Source organism: Ammospiza caudacuta, chromosome 14, assembly GCF_027887145.1.
Source record: "Ammospiza caudacuta isolate bAmmCau1 chromosome 14, bAmmCau1.pri, whole genome shotgun sequence".
Classification (NCBI taxonomy): domain Eukaryota; kingdom Metazoa; phylum Chordata; class Aves; order Passeriformes; family Passerellidae; genus Ammospiza; species Ammospiza caudacuta.
This window is the reverse complement of record NC_080606.1, coordinates 985,548-1,005,267: the sequence shown is the minus strand read 5'-3', so window position 1 is coordinate 1,005,267 and position 19,720 is coordinate 985,548. Positions and strand designations below refer to the sequence as shown.

General features: G+C 66.2%; 3 protein-coding genes across 5 annotated transcripts; 1 reads left to right on the top strand and 2 right to left on the bottom strand.

The window, feature by feature from the left end:
* Positions 1–411: 411 nt before the first annotated feature.
* On the bottom strand, positions 412–4,737 carry SASH3 (SAM and SH3 domain containing 3). Of its 3 annotated transcripts, none has more exons than XM_058814263.1 (8): positions 4,584–4,737; positions 2,331–2,423; positions 1,961–2,110; positions 1,735–1,882; positions 1,510–1,658; positions 1,180–1,386; positions 730–880; positions 412–650 (listed from the first exon to the last, which is right to left on the bottom strand). In XM_058814263.1, exons 1-8 carry the CDS (start codon positions 4,635–4,637, stop codon positions 442–444), a joined length of 1,161 nt encoding a protein of 386 aa, XP_058670246.1. In that variant the 5' UTR covers positions 4,638–4,737; the 3' UTR covers positions 412–441. The 3 variants fall into 3 exon arrangements, with proteins under 3 accessions (XP_058670246.1, XP_058670247.1, XP_058670248.1); XM_058814264.1 differs by having other exon boundaries at positions 1,735–1,879; XM_058814265.1 differs by having other exon boundaries at positions 426–647.
* Positions 4,738–5,499: 762 nt separating this feature from the next.
* XPNPEP2 (X-prolyl aminopeptidase 2) lies at positions 5,500–11,174 on the bottom strand. Its single transcript, XM_058814202.1, has 21 exons — positions 11,129–11,174; positions 10,314–10,387; positions 10,115–10,225; positions 9,972–10,035; positions 9,709–9,813; positions 9,483–9,569; positions 9,237–9,383; positions 9,049–9,150; positions 8,862–8,943; positions 8,278–8,473; positions 8,058–8,147; positions 7,845–7,954; positions 7,683–7,760; positions 7,482–7,553; positions 7,312–7,372; positions 7,077–7,146; positions 6,859–6,963; positions 6,417–6,476; positions 6,178–6,254; positions 5,965–6,063; positions 5,500–5,700 (listed from the first exon to the last, which is right to left on the bottom strand). The coding sequence occupies exons 1-21, from the start codon at positions 11,172–11,174 to the stop codon at positions 5,500–5,502; spliced, it is 2,037 nt and encodes a 678-aa protein (XP_058670185.1).
* Positions 11,175–16,030: 4,856 nt separating this feature from the next.
* On the top strand, positions 16,031–16,913 carry APLN (apelin). The gene is given in 3 exon segments (XM_058814335.1): positions 16,031–16,114; positions 16,117–16,322; positions 16,411–16,913. Coding segments are annotated over 2 exon segments (285 nt in total). The 3' UTR covers positions 16,318–16,322; positions 16,411–16,913.
* Positions 16,914–19,720: the final 2,807 nt, after the last annotated feature.

Genomic DNA, 19,720 nt, shown 5'->3' with positions numbered 1-19,720 from the left:
ACTTCCAGGGTGTCTTAGCTGTGTTCTTTGCATCTTGCTGTCCCCCACGGCAGGTGGAGGGGGGGTCTCTGTGTGTCCACACTGAGAAGTGACAGTGTCCTAGGCAGGCTTCAGTTGCCTGCACACACAGCTTCCAGCCCCAGCTCCCTTCCTGAGCCTGCTGGCAAACCTGGGGAAAGCAGCCAATGCCTGCGGTGTCTTGGCGGGGAGTGCAATGCCCCGGCATGCCCAGAGTCCCTGCCTCGGGGCAGTGGTGCCAGGCAGTGCCATGCAAAATGTCCTGGGGCACCTTGTGCCCACCCAGCATCTGGCTCTGGTGCAGGGGCCAGGCCGGGCCCCGAGGTGCCACCACTGGGGCTCCCCTGTCCCCCACCAGCCGCCGTCCCCTCCAATCCAGCCCCCCTGTTAGGGCCGGAGTGGAAAGTGGCGGTGCTGGCAGGCTCAGGGGGATTCTGCCACGGAGAGACCCCCCAGCTGCTCCTCAGGACCCGCCAGCTGCTCCTCAGGACCCCCCAGCTCGGCCTCCTCCCGGCTGCCATCCAGGGTCTCTGATCCCTCGAAGCAGCCGGAGTCCCGGGGAATGTCCCCTTTGGGCTCTGAGGGTGATGGCAGGGCCTCGGTGCTGTCACCATCCTCTGGCTCACTGGCTGCTGGGAAAGGGACCGTGGTGTCAGTGGTGCTGCTGGGGTGCCCAGTCAGGGTCCCCACCCCTCCCCAGGAGTCTCTTACTGTCGTAGTCCAGGAGGAGCTCGGCAGCCGTCAGCAGCTTGGCGCGGTGCTGGGGGTCGGTGATGTGCAGTTCGTTCAGGTGCGTCTCCCGCAGCTCCTTGAAGTCCTCCAGGGTCTGGTACCCATTCAGCAGGAGGGTGGGGGTGTGTTCCTGGGTGGGGGGTGTGGGTAGGGGTGAGCAGGGCGTGGGTGGCTCCCCCGGCTCCTCCTGGCCCCCAGTGCTGGCCTGCAGCTCCCCCCGCAGTGGGTCCACGGTGGGCACTTAGCCCACATTACCAAGAAATGCCCCCTGTGTGCCCTCTGTGCCCCTGGGTGCTTGGTGGAAGGACCCACGAGGTGGGGGATAGTGAAGGGGAGAGGGGTTGGTCGCACTGCTGGTCCCTGGGTGCTGCTGGGTGCTGGGTCCCTGGACAGCTGGGTGCTGCTGTCCCCGCAGCCCCTGGCCCTCACCTGCAGGTTGATGCGCTCCAGCAGCTCATGGAGGGTCTTGGGCTTGAGGCGCTTGTTCCGGCCGGAGCTGCGGCTCCTGCGGGCAGGTACCGTCTCCTCAGGGATCACATCCACGTAGATGAACTTGAAGGAGCCCACCCTGTTGTGGAGCAGCCCGGTCCAGGTGCCCACAGGTGGCTTCTCGATGATGCTGATGATGTCCCCTTTCTAGGCCAAGGGACGTGGGATGGTGGGGGGCACAGGCTTGGGGACAGCCAGGGAACATCCCCAGCTCAGGGGGTCCCCAGCCACCCTCCCTCCCTCCCCAGGGCCACAGTGGCCGTGGCTTACCCGCAGCTTCAGGGAGTCCTTGTCATAGGGGCTGGGGGTGAAGTCGGTGTGGACGCGGGCCCGGCCGCAGAAGGGGCCGGTGTAGGCTGGGACGGTCTCCTCCAGCTGCTGGCTGTCCCTGGGATCGCCAGGGCTGGGAATGTCGCTGCCTGCAGAGAGGAGGGGTCAGGCAGGACATGCCCAGCTGGGGACGTGGGACCAGTGTCCCATCGGGGCTGGCCTCACCGCTGGACATCTGGCGTCCGAGGGCTGGGCGTCCATCCTCCTCCTCCTCCAGCTCCAGGTACGACAGGGGCACCTTGTCACAGCTCTGCTCTTCCACGCTGCTGGCTGGGGACAGCGGGCATGGCCTCTCTGCCTCCGCCTCTCCCTGCTGGGGGTACCGGGCTCAGGCCGAGGGAGGGGGAGCTGTCCCCCACTCACCTGTCCGTGTCCCCACGGCCCTGCTCACCTTGCCCTCGGCCAGCGCTCTCACAGCCATCCTGCCCATCTTGCGGTTCATGGTGCGGGAGATGACCGCCCGCCACTTCCTGCCCAGCTTGGTGCCGCTGCTCCGCGCGCCCTCCTCGGCGCTGGCACTGCTGGCATCATCCTCGGGGATCTGCCAGAGAGATGGAGAGTGAGGGCAGAGCCCCCCACCCTGGGCAAGCCTCAACAGGGTCACATGGGGACTGTGAGATCCCAAATCCCACCGGTGCTGACACCCTGGGGCTGCTCCATGACACGTAGGCCACTGGTAAGGACAGGAGTTTCGGGAACCCAGCCCTGAAATGGGCTGTTCCCAGGGGAGCAGGATGTGTCAAGGGATGCTGGGAACTCACATTCTCCTCCAGGTTGAACTCCTCATTTGACACAGGGGAGCTGACCTTGCACTTGTTGAAATCCTTGAAGCTGCTGGAACGCTGTAGGGAAAGCTGGGAGCAGGGGCAGAGGTGTGAGGGGGGAGATGGAATATGGGTTTCCTCCTGCATTCCCTGCCCCAGCTCCTCTCTGCTCTTTGGGCTGCTCTGCCCATCCCAGGGTAATGCCAGTGCTGGGAAGAGTTTTTTGCTCTCTTCCAGGAGCTGCCATGTGTCATCAACCCCCAGAACTGGGATGTGGAGCTCTTGGTGCCTGTGCAGCTGCTTGGCACAGCATTCCCAGGGCAGGGATGCTCTAGTGTGGAGCCTGGCACTGCTATGCCGGGAGCAGCCCGGGGCTGTGCCATGATGCCACCCTGGCACATGGGCCAGGACGTGGGGGCACGCAGGGCTCTGCATCTCCTCTCAGCACAGGTGGGCAGGCAGTGAAGGGCAGGTAGCACCAGAGCAGCCCTGCTGCTACCCACAGCGTCAGCTCCAGGACTGAAATCCTGGAGGATTCGTCACAAATCCATGTTTTCCACCTGTGAGTGTCACCCATAGCCCAGAGAGCACAGCCCCAGCATCACCAGCTGGCTTGGTGCCACCTCCTGCCTAAGCCATCAAAGCTGGTTTTGGATCTCAGTCCTGGTACACCTCTCCATCCCTTGCTCCTTTTAGTCATTCCTGTGCCCCCTGCCTGCCTTCCTCTCCATGGCCTAAGGTGCCTGTCTCACATGGAAGGAACGTCCATGGTGCCAGCACAGCCACATGGCCCCAGGTGTCCCTCATCCCTGGGATGGCAGCACCAGCGTGCTCGCACATGGCACAGTGAGTCAGCTGCCACTGCCAGCACTCTTGAGGCCCTCGGAGCACACACCACGGAGCTTGCTCTGCCACCACCACAACCAGGGATTCCTGCTCCCAAGCAGCTCTGCCAGCTCCTGTGGTGGCAGAGGCCTTTCCCAGCCCTGCACAGCCTGGCCCTGTGCTGTTTCCTTTTTATTCTCCTTCTCATCAGCCCCACCGAGCACCCCCGAGCACTTGGTTTTGCCGTTCCTTGCAGAGGGCTGGCTCACGGAGCCACACCCAGCTGCACACCCACTGTGGCTTCATGCCAGCTCCAGGTGCATCTGTGCAGAGGGGATGTTGGCTTTTGCCCTGCTCCCACCCCAGTGCCCTGAATCCCCCACATCCAGGTCCACCGAACCTCCCAGGGCTTCACTGCTGAGATAAAACAGCTCTGAGATAGAAGTGCCCCGGGGCTGGAGGAGCCATGGCGAGCCTGGCAGTGGGGTGTGAGTCAGGGGGGCCGGGCTGTCCCGGAGCAGAGCAGGAGGGGGAAGTGAGAGTGGCTGTCACTGGGCAGGGGCAGGGGATGCCCACTGGGACTGGCCCGGCTGGATGGGCCAGCCCCGTGCAGGGAGGGGGACTTCACCCAGGTTTCCTGGCGGAGCTTGGCAGCACGGAGGAGCTGCCACGGCAGGATTTGTGCCTGTCACGGGCAGGACCCTGCCACCAGGCACTGCCCCTGCTCCCCGTGGTGACTTGCTGATGCTGATGCCAGCCCAGCAAAGCTTGGCAAGAGCTGACGTGCCAGCTGGTGCGAGACCTGGCGGGGGATGAGGAGCCGGTTTTGGCCCCCACTGGTGACTCCAGCCACAGGGTGGCACACGGCCGTGGCACGCAGGGGGCTCTCGGGAGGCCGTGGCACGGGCAGCTGCGCTCCTGCGGCTCGCACCTCGCCGCGGGGCTGCCGGAGGAAGCGCTGCCGCTCGTGACGGAGCTGCAGCCCCGACCGCAGCACCTTGCTGCGCAAGAGCTGCACAGCCGCCACCGCAGCCATGGCCCCCAGGAAATGACAGCGGCCGCCCACGCCCGGGGAGGCCATGGCGGGGCGGGGGGCACAGCCGCCCCCAGCAGAGCTCTGGGGTCCCCCCGGCACCTGAGCTGGCACCCGTGTGGGTCCCGGGGGCTGTGCATCCCAGCCACACGTCCCAACAGGATGGAAGGCACAGTGGGAGGCGGACAAGGCCAGGACCACGCACTGGCGAGGCCACGGTGCCTGGTGGCAGCAGAGACGAACTGATGGCAGGGCAGCTGCCGTGCGACCCCAGCCCCGGGCCCTGCCCCAGCCCTCCTGCTCAGCATCCCACGGCAGCCCCGGCTCGGACAGCTCTGGGTGCGCCGGGACACCTGCGGTGCTGAGGGCACCTGGGTGCCGCCAGGACTCACCTTCCTGTGTCCCGGCTCCTTGTCGCCGGCGTTGGAAGGCTTGCGGCGCAGCATGGCCTGGCCGGTGGCGAGGGCTCAGCGTCCGGCAGCGGCGAGCGCGGCCCGTCCGTCCCGTCCCGTCCGTCCCGCGGCACCGGCACCGAGCCGGGAGCGCACAGGAAGCCGGCGGTCACATGAGAGGCGCTTGCAGCCGTGCTCGGGGTGGCTGGCGAGGCGCGGGCTGGGGCAGGAGGAAGGAAACCCTCCAGCAGCGAGCTGCTGCCCTGCCCGGGGCCCCTGGGTGGGGACGGTGTCTGCGCCCTGACAGCGCTCGGCCGTGCCGCCCCTCGGTGATGCTGCTCTGCCCTGCCTCCCCTCGGCACTGCTGCCGCCCCTTGGCCATCTGCACATGGGCATCGTGAGTCCCCCCATGGAGAAAGTGACAAACCCCAACCCCTCTGCCGTGCCCACCCCCGAGCCTGCTCATCCTGCTGGGATATGGTAGCCAAGCCCTCTGCGGGACACTTGGTCCGGGATGTCCCCTGTATCCCGGCTCGGCATCACACCCAGGCGGGATGTGGTCACCCCGCTGGGGACATCCGTGGTTGGCTGCCCTGCATCTTCTCACTGCAAATCCTCCAGCTTTTGCCCCAGAATTATAATCTGCCCAAATCCATCTCCTCACTGTCGCCGTTGGCTTGGTCGCCTCAGGGCTGGACAAGGTGGCACAAGCAGGATCTCAGGGGTGGGCTTGGGGCCGGACTCCAGCCCTCACTGGCCGGCGAGGCAGCGCGCAGCACATCGGGCACAGCAGGGCCCGCCTCGCTCATGTTTAATCACAGACGAGCAAATAGAATACACCAAAAAAAAGGAAGTGAGGGCGGGGGAAGACCCGGCCGTGGTGGGGGTGTGGGGGAGCGGGGCCGCGGGTGCGGGATCAGGCCCCCAGCCCGCTGAGCAGCACCGAGAGCAGCGCGGCGAGGGCCAGCGAGCCCGCGGCGGCGCTGCCGGCGCTGCTCACCGCGAAGGGCTCGGTGCTCTCCTGCAGCCACACGTACTCGTCCTCCAGCTGCTGCCGCCGCAGCTCCGGCCCCACGTGTGCCCGGATCCTCTCGTAGTAGGAGTTCAGGTACCGGATCTGCAGCCAGGCACCACGGGGAGCTGCCGGGGCGTGGCCTGGGCGCCGCTCCCGCCTTTGGCCTTCCCCGTCCGGCTGCCCCGCACTCCGACCACTGGCCCCGCCTGCAGAGCTCATTGCCCCTCTTCATCCACGCACCCATCCTTGCTCTGTCCTCATTTACCCACTCCAGCCTCATGCCACGGTCCTGGTTTTTCCTGCATCCACCCCCCAAGCCCCTGTGCTGACCTGGCAGCCCTGCTCACCCCGAGCACACGGCCGTACCTGCTCTGGGGACAGGAGGCTGAGGTCGATGAGGTTGCGGTCATAGGGCACCAGGGACACCACCTCGAAGGTCAGAAAAGGCTTCTCCCCGCTCTGGTGCTGCCACAGAGAGGTGTCATTGCACGTCCCCTACCCCCTTGGAGGTGCCTCCCCCCCGACTCGATGCAGGCCCCCATGGTGTGCCCCCCCGTCACCCCCTCCCCATTGCCACACCTCAGTCTGTGCCTCCACCACGAGGGCGACGTCCTCGATGCGGATCCCGAAGTCGCCATCCTGGTAATACCCGGGCTCTGGGGGCGGAGAACACGCCTGGTGAGCCCCAGCCCCAGCTGCTCCCCCAGCCCACCCCAGCGGGGCTGATGTGGCCCTGAGTGGGCTGAGAGCTGACAGCCCGTCCCTGGCTGGGCTCTGTGCCCGGGGCTGTCCTGCAGAGCCGGGGTGCCAGCACATACCGATGGAGGTGAACATGCCGGCCTCCAGTGGCACGTTGTTGGACTGGAAACCCACAGGCCCTGCCGGGACATGAGGTGGGTCAGAGCTCTGTGCATGGCAGGCGCTGCAGGGACACCCAGCAAGGACCAAGGTGCCACACCGGAGAGAACCACGGGGCCAACACAAGGACACCCCAGCAAGGACCACAGAGCCACCAAGGCAAGGACTATGGGGCCACCGTGGCAAGGACCACTACAAGGACAAGGATCATCCCAGTAAGGACCTTGGGACCACCTCAGCAAGGATCACGGGGCCACCCTGGCAAAGACCACAAGATGTTGCAAGTGGGGATTTCTCTGCCTGTCATAGAGGCTCTGCTGGGAAGCCCCCAGTGAGCTCCTGTCCTCATCCCTTCCCCGTAGCTCAGCCCACATGCCCAGCACCAGTGCTGGTGGCACCTACACTCGTGGACTGAGAGAAAGTTGCCAATGCCATGGCCGGTGCCATGGCCATAGTTGAGTCCGACATCCCAGAGTGCCCGGCGGGCGAAGGACTCCACCGTTCTCCCTGGGGAATGAAGGGATGACATGGAGGCCAAGGAGCCTCTGGGGCTCCCCTGTGCCGTCCTGCTCCCTGTGCCAGGGGTTCTGTGCAGGGCCAATGCTGGGTTTGGCACCCACCTGCTGTGTTGGATGGGAAGACGAGGCGGGAGAGGTCAATGTTGCCCATCAGCACACGGGTGTAGGCTTCCTGTAGGGCATGGCAGGGGGTGAGTGTGGGGCTACCCAGACACCCCCCCTGCACATCCAGCCCTGGCCAGGACCGTGATGCTGAGTGCCATAGGGGGTGCTGGGCACCTCAGGGTTGCCCTGGGCAGTGCAGGGGGATGTTGCCTGACATGGGAGGGGCTGGTACCTTCTGGAGAGGGGTGGGCTCGCCCCAGTGCACTGTACGAGTGATGTCTGTTGTCCCATCCCTGCAAAGGGGCGTCATGAATGGGGCTGGTGCAATCCCCAGCGCTGGCTTTGGGGGGCCCTGGATGTGAGCTGTGGTGGGGGGGGGGGTCTCTGTTCAAGGCTACGTACAGATACTGCCCTCCGGTGTCAAAGAGATACATCTCTCTCGCAGACAGTGTCCGGCTGCTCCCGTTCGAGGGGCTGCGAGGGGAGGGGTGTCAGAGCCCTCTCCCAGCCGCCCATTGCCCACCACCCCCTGCCCATTGCCCCCTGCTCAGTGCCCACTGCCCACCGCCCCCTGCCCACTGCCCACCACTGCTCCAGCCCCACCTGTAGTGAGCCAGCGCTGCGTTGAGCCCGCTGGCTGAGATGGACTCGAAGCTGGGCCCACGGCTGTGCTCCTGGGCCCTGGAAGGCAGCAGGGAGGAAGGAGGGTGCTGAGGGTCCCCGGGTGCCCTTCCCTGGGCAGGGCAGGCCCGGGGCAGCACTGACCAGCGAAAAGCATCGATGCGCTGAGCCCCCGAGAACTCGTCCACCTGCCCGTGCGGGACTGTCCTCTCCAGCCACAGCAGGTACTGGATGACGGCCACGGCGTCCCGGACCTGGGGGTGCGCGGTGACAGCGGGGGGGGGAGGCATCAGCACCCTGCTCCCTCCTCTGTCCCCCCATTCTGCAGGGGACTGTGGGGACGGGCACAGCCCTTACGTGGGCGGCTCGCAGCATCTCCTGCTCGTGGGCGTTTTTCACAGCTTTGGCCGTCATCACGGGCGAGTAGCTCTCCTCCAGCAGCTTCTCCTGCGAGGGCAGGCAGAAGGTGACACAGCTACCCGTCCCCTCAGGCGCCAGGTGCGGCCACAGCGCGGTGACGCGGGGCCGTCCCCGAGCCTGCAGGGCCCGCGTGCCCCATGGCAGGTTCGGTGCCCACCTGGGGGACGATGGCGTAGAGGCCGTAGGTGGTGTACTCGGTGCCCAGCCACACGGTGACGTTGCCCTGGGCGTAGCGGCGCAGGTGGGCGCTCACCTGCCCGTAGTCCTGCAGCTCCACGCACAGCGGCCCCGGGCAGCCCGAGCGCAGGGACTGCCGCGCCTCCTGCGAGAGCCGGGACTGCTCCGCGAACAGGCTGCGGAGGGAGCGCCGTGGGGCGGGCACGGACGGGGCTGTCACCGGCTGCCTTTGGTCCCCCCAGCTCCGGCCACGCCAGCAGAGAGCAGGGACCCGGGGGGCTGTGAGGGGATACTGGGCTGGGAACGGGAGAAACTCAGGCTGCGAGGAAAGGAAGCGTGCCGTGCCCTGGAGTGGGCTGGGAGCGGGGGGCGGATTGGGAAAGATGTGTGGCTCAGAAGGACAGTCAGTGGGGCTGGGCACGGCAGGATGGAGCCGCTCTGGGGATAAGGGGCCACGGGGCTGAGAGGAGGGTCCCGTGGGGGCTGGCTCAGGAAAGGAAGGCTGCAAGGGGGTGCGTGGTGAGCCCCCTCCAAGCCCTGTGCCCACGGGAATGTGCTGCCCACCTTATGGTCGTGTTGGTCAGGAGGGTGTAGGAGTAGAAGACAGGGTTGTAGGGGATGTCATCTCCGCGGAGGTTGAAGAGCCCTGCCGGGAACGAGAGCTCTGCACCAGCGACTGCCACTGCCCTCCCACCCTCAGGTTTGGAGCCCCCGGCCCCGGCCATGCCCCCAGGGCCCCGTGCCTCCTTACAGGCCGTCTCCTCCAGCCCCGACAGCAGCACGGCCGTGGGGCGCCGCGCGTGCTGCTCCATGCGCTGCCGGATCCCGGCCACCTTGTCCTGCCATCTGCTCCCTGCGGGTGGGCAAGCGGCCGGCTCAGGGCAGGGCCCGCCCCAGGCTGGGGGTGCTGTGGGAGAGCTGCGGGAGGCTGGGTCAGACCTGTGAACTCTGCTGGGAGGCTGTAGATCTCGCTGGAGGAGGGAGGGGGTCTCTGGTCACCCCACGCCTGATCAACAAGGTTGGTCTCGACGGGGAGCAGGGTCCGGCCGGAGCCGCGCAGAGCCCGGCTGTAGCTGTTCCAGGTGTCTGGGGGGTGAGCAGCCCGCGCGTTTGGGCTCCTGGTAAATTCATACCCAGGGTCTGCCCTCCGTGGGCACGGTGACCCCCAGTGTTAGCCAGCCCTACCGATGGAGAAGAGGAAGGGGTCCAAACTGACGTTCCCCTCCGCGGGAACCTCCTTCAGGATCCACGTCGCGATGGACTCGATGGAGGCTGCAGGAGAGAACTGGGTGGCACCGCGAATTTCCACTGCGTCCCAAGCCACGCTGAGCCCATAGGAGGCTGTGGCAGGGGCTGGGGGGGTCCCTGGGAGCGGGGATGCTCAGAAGGGCCCCATCGTGCCCCCACTGACTTGTCCTCTGCAGCTCCCAGTTGCAGTCCAGCTCCCGCTCTGCCTGGGTCCAGTAGCGGCTGTCGGTCCACAGGGCAGCCTTGTCCCGCGTCACCACAGCGGTGCCTGGCACGGGGAGGGGGCTCGGGGGTCATCTCTTTGTCTGTCCCTGCAGCCGGCAGGGACTCCCAGCGGCTCTCAGGGAGCGGGACCATGCCGTGTGCACGGATCCCCAGGGGGTGCCAGCCCGGAGCAGCCACCCGGGGGTTTGGGGATGCCCTCACCTGCGGAGCCGGTGAAACCGGTGAGCCAGCCCAGGCGGGCGTCCCGCTCGGAGATGTACTCGCTCTGGAGCCGGGATGGAGCCGTGAGAGGTGGCTGTGGGCAGGGAGGGGGTCACCGGGGCTGCGGGGGACTCCCACCTTACCATGTGGGCGTCCGTGGAGGGCACGATGTAGGCGTGGACGCCGTGGGTCCGCAGGATGCCCCGCAGCACGGCCAGGCGCGCCGTGCTGTTGGTGGCCGTCGGTGGCAGGTACTGGTGGCACAGAGAGACGCGCTGGCACTGTGGGGGACCCTGTGCCCGGGGCGCCAGGGACAGGGACGGGGAGCGAGGTGGGGCTCACCGGCGGCTCCGCGGAGCAGTCGCGGATGTCGCTCCTGGTGGAAGGAGCCTGTGGTGCCCGCCCTGCAGCACAGCCTGCGGGCACGGCAACAGCCGGGAACCTCAGGCTGCAGCCTGGGGGCTTGCTGGACCTGTGCTCCCGCCCGGAACTGCAGCAGGCAGCTGTGACCCTCGTCCCCAGCCCCAAACCAGCCAGCCGAGCTTGGGGCTTTTTACAAAACCCAGTGGTTTTAGCCCCAGGAATAGTGGATGAAAAGCAAGGCCATCCCCTGGTTCAAGAGGAGGTAAATCTCCTGGTTCCTGTGGGATCATCACAGAGAGCAGCTGGTGCCCAGCACAGAGCACGGAGGGGCTGGCAGGAGCATCCCACACTGGGGCTGCAGAAGGAGCTGGCTGATGGTGGGGCCATGTCCAGCTGGACCTGATCTCTGCCCAGGGCTGCTTGGCACGGGGCTCCACCGCCACTCCCTGGGCTCTCCATCACCAGCTGGCACCTGGCCTCTCACTTTGGGCCAAGGGCACACAGCTTGGCTCCGTGGGACAATGCATGATGGGGTCATCCTCAGCATGAGAGCTCTTGGGTACCAGGTGTCTGCACCCTGGGGGTCTGCTCTTACCTGTCACCCCCCCGGGCCCATCCCTGTGGCAGCTGGGCAGGGTGAGCCCCGTGACACAGTCTGGCTCCTACCCCGGGGTGCACCCACCTCTGCCTCACCCAGAGCTGCGGCTGGGACATCCCACGCTCCCCACATCTGGATCCTGGGGGTCCCCAGCTGTGCCGTCCCACCCCAGCGCCCCACCCGCCCTGTGCCGTACCGTGGAGCAGGAGCGCCCAGGCTGCGATCCAGAGCGGGAGGGACATGGCTGCCCTGGCCGGGAGCGACGGGGCACCGAGGGGACACTGAGAGCGACAGGTCCCTCCTCCTGTGCCTTTGCCCCGGGGGCAGAGGGATGCGGGATGGGAGGGACGAGGCGTCAGCAGACACAGGGTGCGGGGAGCAGGGTTGTTGCCCCTTTGAAAAGTGAATTCTGCTGCTAAATAACAGCAAACAGCAAAATCAGCACAAAGTCCAAAGATCCCGCAGGAGCAGAAGTGGGAGCGTGCCAGCTGAGTCTGGCACCGCCTGATGGCCAGGGACAGGTCAGGGAAAGGCTTTGCTTCCTGAGGAACCCCTGTGTTTTGGGTCTGTGGAGAGCTGACAGGGGATCTCTGGGGTGAGGGCCAGATGCTCCCCAAGCCAACCAGCCCCCGAAGCCATCTCTCCTCCTCCACAGGACATGGAGCCACGCAGGTGGGCACCAGCCCTGCTCAGTGCCCGGGACCAGCAGCTCTGCTGAGGCTGCGCAGGGACCTGTGCTCCTCACGAGGATTCTGCTGGGATGTGCCCTTTGTCCCTCCAGGCCCATCAGCTCTGCACTTTCACGCATCTGCCATGATAAAACCTCATTATCTTCATCATAAGGAGCCTTGACCCCGAGGCTGTCACTTTGATTGCACAGGTACTTTCTTTAATGACTCTGCTTGTGGAGAGAAGGGCTGGGAGAGGGGCAGACCTGCTGCCGCGGGCATTGGAGGTGTCCAGGGATGGACACAGATCTCCAGGGGTGAATGCACATCCCCACCCAGGACAGGTCATGGAGTCACAGATTGGTTGGGTCTGAAAGGACATTAGAGATCCTCTCGTTTTGACCCCCTGCCATGGGCAGGGACAGCTTCCACTATTCCAGGTGGCTCCAAGCCCCTTCCAGCCTGGCCTTGGGCACTGCCAGTGATGGGGCAGCCACAGCTGCTCTGGGCAACATCTGCCAGGGCCTGCCCACCCTCACAGGGAAGATTTTCCTCCCTCTATCTAATCCACACCAACACTCTTTAATTTAAATCCACCCTGCCTTGATCTGCTGTAATGAGCCCTGCCAAAACATTTGTCCCCACAGATTGATATCCCCACCCTCCCAGAGCACTTCCTACAGGATCACTGCTCATCACAGCCCGTGAGGATCTTTGGGATGTGACCCCCTCTGCCTGGCCTGGGATCCCTGCTCAAGGCTGGACAAAGCTGGATCTGTGTGGGGACCACGACCCCTCTGAGCTGCTGCCTCTTCCCAGTGGCACTTCATGGCCTGTTGGGCACACAGGTGCTTACCCTGCCCTTGCAGTGACTGTCTGGCTGTGTCACACACTGGCTGTCCAGCTGCGTCACTGAACTGTCCGGCTGTGTCCCCTCACTGTGCAGTGTGTCCACGCCTGCCTGCCCCGCAGTGTCGCCATTCCAATCGCCGTGACACCGCTCCGCTGTCCAGCTGTGGCACTGGGACCCTGCTCACCACGAGGTGGCACCAGGACTGCGCCGTGGAGCCGCAGACCGCTGTCCCGTGTCCCGCTGTCCTGTCCCGTGTCCCGCTGTCCTGTCCCGTGTCCCACTGTTCTGTTCCTAACCTGCAGCTCCGGGGGGACCCCGGCCATCCGCTCCCTGCGGCTGAGCCCTGAACGCTCATGTCAGAATCTCTCGGGCTGTGTTTGGCATCACCCGCTGGTCCCCCCTCTGTGAGAGGAACCCAGGAAGGGGCAGGGCTGGGTCCCCATCAGGGGCAAGACAGGAGCAGGTGGGAGAGGGACACCAAAGCTGCTGTGATTGTTACGCAGTTTCCCAAGGATGCCCTGGGGACAGTCAGACGGCACTTTGCTGCCATCCTGTTCATTAGCGAGAGGCGTTCATGGGGTTTCGTCCTCCCTGCCTGGTTCCTGCCGGGGCCGGGGGTGGGGGCTGCACCCATCACCCCACAGCTGCATCCCCGGGGGTCCCCACGGCCAGGCCCCCTCCCCCTTTATTCCTGTCCTTTGAGCTGCACCCTGCGGTGCCCTCACACCCGGCGCCATTCCCGGTGCCATCCCCCAGTGCCATCACCCCCTCCCGGCCCAGCCCGGGTGGCACGGGCGGTCCCCGGGGTCCCCAGGGCCGCGTGTCGCTCCGAGCCAGCGTCAACCGGACGAAGCTCCTTGGCCGCCGTGCGTCCGGTGGGGCCCGTCCGTCCCGAGGGAGGTTTCCTCGAAGACGAGCCGGAGGAAGGCTTTGGGGGGACATCCTCCCTTTGTGGGCTATTGTTGGCCTTCCGTCACCTGCAGGGCCGCGGGTGACTCAGGCCGGGGGGACCGCCCGGCAAACAGGACGCGGGGCGGGCGTGCGGCCGCAGGAATGCGGAAGGCGGCGGTGGCACCGGGACCGTGCCAGGATCCCTGAGGTGCCCTGGCAGGCGGGGTGTGCCAGTGACGCCTGCCCAGGAGCGGGCTGGGGCTCCTCCCTGCGCCACCGAGCTCGGCAGGCGCGGATGAGGCCGCAGCTCCTGCTCCCCCTGAAGAAGCACCCCCGCTTTGGGGGGTGCATAGCACTGGAGGGGAGCGCTGGCCCCACATTGCGGGGGCCGCAGAAGAACCTGGCTGGGGCGAGAGGCTGCAGCCAACAGGGCTGGAACAGGTTCAGAGCATGTGGGGCTGTGACATGTTACCCACACACCGGGTACAGCCCCTCCACACATCCCCCCTCCTCCTGCAGCCCCTCCCCGAGCGCCCCCTCACAGCCCAGCGCAGTCAGCAGCCCCTCCTGGAGCCGCCCGTACCCCCAGGCCCCACACAACTCCTCGTGCAGCCCCCCCGTACCCCCAGGCCCCACACAACTCCTCCTGCAGCCCCCCCGTACCCCCAGGCCCCACACAACTCCTCCTGCAGCCCCCCCGTGCCTCCCTTTGCCCCCACACCCTGCCTGGGCCACCCCCCCGCCGGCAGGGGCTCCCTTGGGTGCAGTTGTAGTTGTGATCCACCTTTCTGAGGGCTGGTGACCCCCTTTGTGGAGGCTCACCCTGGCCAGGTGCCCCCAAAGCTACTGCATCACTCCCTCTTCAACTGAGCAGGGAGGGAAAACGCAAGGAAAAGATCGAGCTAAGGACCAGTACATCACCAGATGCAGGCATGGGTAAAATAGACTAAATTTGGGGAAATTAATGGAATTTCATAAAATAATGGAATGGTTTGGGCTGGAAGGGACCTTAAAGCCCATCTTGTTCCAAGCTCCTGCCATGGCAGAGACACCTTCCACTATCCCAGGTTGCTCCAAGCCCCATCCAGCCTGGCCTTGGACACTTCCAGGAATCCAGGGGCAGCCTCAGCTTCTCTGGGCACCCTGTGCCAGGGCTTGCCCACCCTCACAGCCAAGAATTTCTTCCTAATATCTGATCTAAATCTCCCCTTTTATATATTTATCACCAATCAAACCAGAGCAGGGTAATGAGAAAAAAACCCAAACCTTAACCTCTTTTCCCATCTCTCCCTTCCTCCTGGGCTCAAAAAAAGTAATTCCTGATTTCTCTCCCTTCTCCCCTCTGCAATGGTGGCTGTGGCAGCTCACCAGACCCCTCTGCAGATGCTGTCTGCCTGGGGGGGCTGGAGGGGACAGTGGGCAGGCAGGACAGGCCCCTGCCTCCGTGGGTGCTGGGGGAACAGGGGCACTGGGAGGGGCTGCATGAGCCGGGATGGTCCCAGAATCTGAGGATCACGTTGGGAGAGGGGTCCCAGGACTAGGGTGGAAGGGGACATGCTGGATCCAGGCTGTGCAGGGGTCCCAAGCCAAGCTGGCTGCAGTGTTAGGGTCTGGGGGCCATTCTGGGTTTGAGGTCCCAGCACCATCCGGGGTAGGGAGTCCTGGACCAGGCTGGGCTGGGAGCGGATCCCGGATTCGGGCCGGGGTGCTCTCAGAGCACTGGGGGCGCCATGAGGGCACTGTGGGCGGGGAATGCCCCGGAGGATGCGCCGGGAAGGGATCGGGCAGCAAACCGGGACCGGGGGAAGCCCGCGGAGGTGTCCCGGCGGCGGGGCGGGGCAGGGCGGGGGCGGACACCTCCCCCCATCCCGGGGCCAGATGACGGGAGGCGGCGGGGCCGGGCCGGGCTCTCACCGCCTACAAATGCGGCTCCCCCGGCGGCCGCCCCCGCCGCCCCCCGCCGCCCCCCGCCATGGCCGCGCCGCGCCGGCTCCTGGCCCCGCTGCTGCTGCTGCTGCTGCTGCTCGGGCTCGTCCTGGCCACCCCCGGTGAGAGCCGAACACCCGCGGGGACCCCACGCCGGCAGCGGGGCGTGAAGGGAGGGAGCGAGGAAAGAGAGAACCGAGGGGACCGCGCCGGGGTGGCCGCGGGTCGGGGGGCTCGGGGGAACCGGCACCCCGCCCGCACCGCCGGGATCCGCCGCCGCTGGGCTGGGGAAAGACAAAGCGCTTTCTTTGGAGCCAAAACCCTGCCGGTGCCCGTGCCGAGCGGGAGCGTCCGGAGCCGCGGTGACAGCCCCGGGCATCGCCGGGTCCCGCAGCCGGACCTACGCGGGGCCCCGCCTGCCAAGCGAGCCCGCGGGGCTGCCGGGACAGCAGCTGCGGCCAAAGCGTCCCCGCCAGGCACCCGGGGGAGCGGGACCTGGAAGTGCTCAGGGAGCAAAGCATCCCGGCCAGGGGCTGCAGGGCCCCGAGGGAACGGAACCACTGGAGCACCAGCACCAGGCACGACGGGGATACGGAACCGGCTCGGGGTGAAGGGCTGAGTGTCTCGGTGGCACAGAGAAAGGGCTGGCTGTGGGGAGGGCTGGGGCCGAAAGCAGAGGCTGAGCAGCCCCATGCCCCTCTGCTGGCCATGTTTGGCACAGGTGGCCGGGCCGTGCCGGCACAAGAAGCGCTTGGCACTGATGGCTCTCGTTGGGGACAATGCAGAAAACCGACCGGCGCAGGGCCAGGCTGCCCCAGGTACTGCTGTCCCTGTGCTGCGTGCAGGGACACGTGGCTGACGCTGTTCCTCATCTCCTCAGGGCCGCTGGCGAAGGCGCCGGACGGGAAGGATGCCCAGGGCGGCCTCGCCCGGAGGCTGGTGCGGCCGCGGGGTGCACGTCGCGGGCCCGGCCAGCGGCCCGGGGGCTGGCGCAGGACCCGGCGGCCCCGGCCCCGGCTCTCCCACAAGGGCCCCATGCCGTTCTGAGCCAGGTGAGGTGCAGGGGGGCACGGGGGGTGCGGGGAAACGTGGGACGGTGCCGTGAGGGAACTCATTAGCTTGGGCTTGCTCTCGTTGCAGGGCTGCCACCGGCCTTCCACGGACACGGCTTCCATTGCTCGCACCGTGTTCTCGCCTGATCCGCTCATCCTCCGGCCTTAAGCCTGGGGCTCCTCCTGTGAGCCCTGGGCCGACCCCACCTTCTCCCGGCGGCTGGCCCTGTGGCCCCGGTGCCATGTCTGCCGCTGTGGGTGCGTTCTGCCCCTCCTCACTGCCTCGAAGGGCCGGCTGGGTCGGGGTTGCCCACAGAGGGGTCAGGGTTGTCGCGATGCCCTGTCCCGTTGGGCACGGAACTGGCTCGGGCATTGGCCTGCTGGGACCACAGGCTTTGTGCAAAGCACTTTGTCAGGCAGAGCAGCTTCTCCTCAGGGGTGTGTGATCTCCCCTGGGGTCCTGCCCCAGCCCTGTCTGTCACCCCCATCCCAGGGTGACAAGCACACAGCTTGTCCTGGGTCTATTTATTCCCATGGTGCTCATCCCACACCCTGGTGAGTTGCCCTCCCTTTCCCGCTGGCAGACCCACCTCGTGGTGGAGTGGGGTGCCCACCCAGGACACACTGTGGGGCCCTGGGCCCCTCTGCTTCATGCCATGGGGCAGTAGGAATGGGGGGCACTGGGGTCTCTGTCAAGCTCTGCCACACACCAAAGGAGGGGCCCTGGCTCTGAGCTGGTCCCTGCTGATTGTCTCTTGTGTCTGTAAAGATTTATTCCATGTAAATATGTCTTTATAATAAAGAGTTATGATTATTAACTCAGTAAATGCTGATTTCTGGAAGGGCAGGTAGGGGTTGCTCTCCTGCTGGTGGAGGGATCTCAGGTCCCTCTGCTGCCTCCTGGGGCTGTCTATAGGCACTGGGGGTCATGGCTGGGGCCATGGCAGCCCCTTTCTCAGTTCAGTGATGGCAGAGAAGGTGTGAAGCCATGTGCTCAGCCTGTGGAATTGGCAAGGAGGATGGGAAAACAGAGGTCAGAGGGGCTGGGAGATGGAGGAGGGGATGCTCGAAGGGCACAGGGATGCTGGTCTTCCTGGGCATCCCTGTCCCTTGTGTTCAGTCACTGCTATCCCTGGCATCCCTGTTTCTGGTGTCCCTGTCCCTGGTATCCCTGGCATTCCTCCCCTTCGTGTCCCCACCCCATGGGGCTGGGTGTGAGCAGGACCCATATGGGGGGCACGGGGGTCAAAGGGATGGGGACTGAGGGTCCCAGTAGGACCCTGCAGATGGAGACGAGGAGCTGAGCCCTGCAAAGGGATGGGACCCCACGGGACAGGGCACCCCCAGCCGTGGCTGGGACGCTGGGAGAGGGGGTGCCCATGCGGGGCCTCCAAAGCCCTGTCTGTTTGCAGGGGGCTGCCCACATCCCGGCACGGGGCTGCGGGTAGGGGTCGGCAGTGCCGGCGGGGAGGGGGTTAAGGGGCTGAGGAGGAGCGGAAGGGCTGCAGCTGCGGGCTGGGGAAGCTCCGGGACCCAGCTGGCCTCCATGAGCTCATCCGCCGGGAGCGGGAGGGATGCGCTGCCCGGCCCCGCGCCAGCCGCCGCGCCCGCTGCACGATCCCCGAGCCCCGCCGGCCGCGGGGCCCTGCGAGCCACGGCTGCCCCAGTGCCAGCTGCCCCGAGAGACCCTGCCACCCCCACGCGGCTTCACGGCCACCCCACGAGTTATTGCCAGTGCCCCCAGGATGGTCTGGGCGGGTGGGCGAGGGTTGCCTGCCCACTGCCCAGTCCTGTCCTGGGGCAGGACACGGTGCCCCAGGCACAGCCCCCTCCAGCTGCCCCCAGCTCCAGCTCTGGGATATTGCGGGGTTATTGTTCCTCCATTGCCAGCCTACAGTGCTGCTGGTACTGGTTTGAACTGGGAGGGCTCTCCCCCTGCACTTCAAATTGCCCCTCCATGCCCGTGCTCTGCCTCCCCAGCTGCAGCAGCAGGTACCTTGCCCAAGAGGTGTGGCGAGGTCCCTGCCTGGGCACGGGCAGGACTGGCAGTGGGGGGCCCAGCAGACCCTTGGAGGAACTGCTGTGGCCATGGCAGCAAGGCAGAGATGTCCCACGTCCCCCAGGCGTTGCCCAGCCCCAAGCCCAGCTTGGGTTGCAGCCAGGGGCGGCAGAGCTGGGCCCTGACCCCAGCCCTCCTGCACCAGCCTGAAAGGAGGAGGCCAGGGAGCACCTCCTGGCTGGGCTGTGGCCAGCCTGGAAGGAGGAAAAGGCTTCTGGGCCGGGAGACCTAAGGAATCTCTGGCTCTTCCTGGCCTGGCTGGCTGCCCACAGGCAGGTGGGAGCTGCTGAGCTCGGCCATGCTCCCTGTGCCTCGTGTGCCACGGCACTGCCAGAGCTCCTGTACTGCAACGGGAGTGGGGCAGAGTGGGCAGTGGGCACAGGGGCAGTGCTGGGGACATGGGCAGAGGCATGGGGTGGTCCTGTCCCCCCTGCTGGGCAAGCAGGGTCTGTCCTGGCAGGGCAAAGATGGGCTCTGCCAGGTTGCAGCTCACTGAGCGAGGAAAGAGGGATGCTAGGGGCACAGGGAGAGCGCTGAGCCCTGCGCTCCTTGGGGACCTCTGGATGTCCCCAGGGGGGACAGGAGAGCTCACTGCCCACCTAGGGCTGGCAAGGGATGTTCAGTGTGGCTGTGGGACAGCACCAGCTCCTCCAGCACCACCACCTGGGTACCACCAGCATCCCTCAGCGCCCATGTTCATGGCGGGCTGATGCATGAGTGAGACCCCCGGAGCTGCACCCCAACATCCTCCAGGGTCCCCCACAAGGATCCCTGCACCCTCCTGAGGAGGAGGACGGGCAGGCCCAGGGTCTGTCCCATCCCCAGGGAGCATCAGAGCTTCCCTCTCGCTCCGGCATTTCCGCCGGCAGTGGCAGGAATGCGGCGGCCGCGGGAACAATGCCGGCACCTAGCGCTGGTCACCTCGGTGACAGCACGGGAGCAGCTGCCAGGCACAGCCCTGCTCCCAAGGAGCCGGCAGGAAGCAGATGGAGATGACACCGGCCGCCATTTCCTGCAGCAGGACGTGCGGGTTTCTCCAGCACGCTGCCCTGGCTGGCCCAGCGGGGCCTTGGGCACACAGGCATCGCTGCTCTGGGCTGCCAAAGCCCTGTGCCACACACGGGCACCAGCACCCTGCTGCACCCGGCCGGACCCAGCGCCATCTCCACCCTGGAGGGGCACATGCCACCACCCACTGTGGGACGGGCACTGGGCTGCAGTGCCAGCACATCAGGGGCGCGCCCAGAAGCTCAACCAGCAGGAACCAGTGGCATGGGACCTTCTGCCACTGTCTCCAGCTGTGCCCAGCACACTCTTGAAGTGGCTGGGGGAGAGCCCA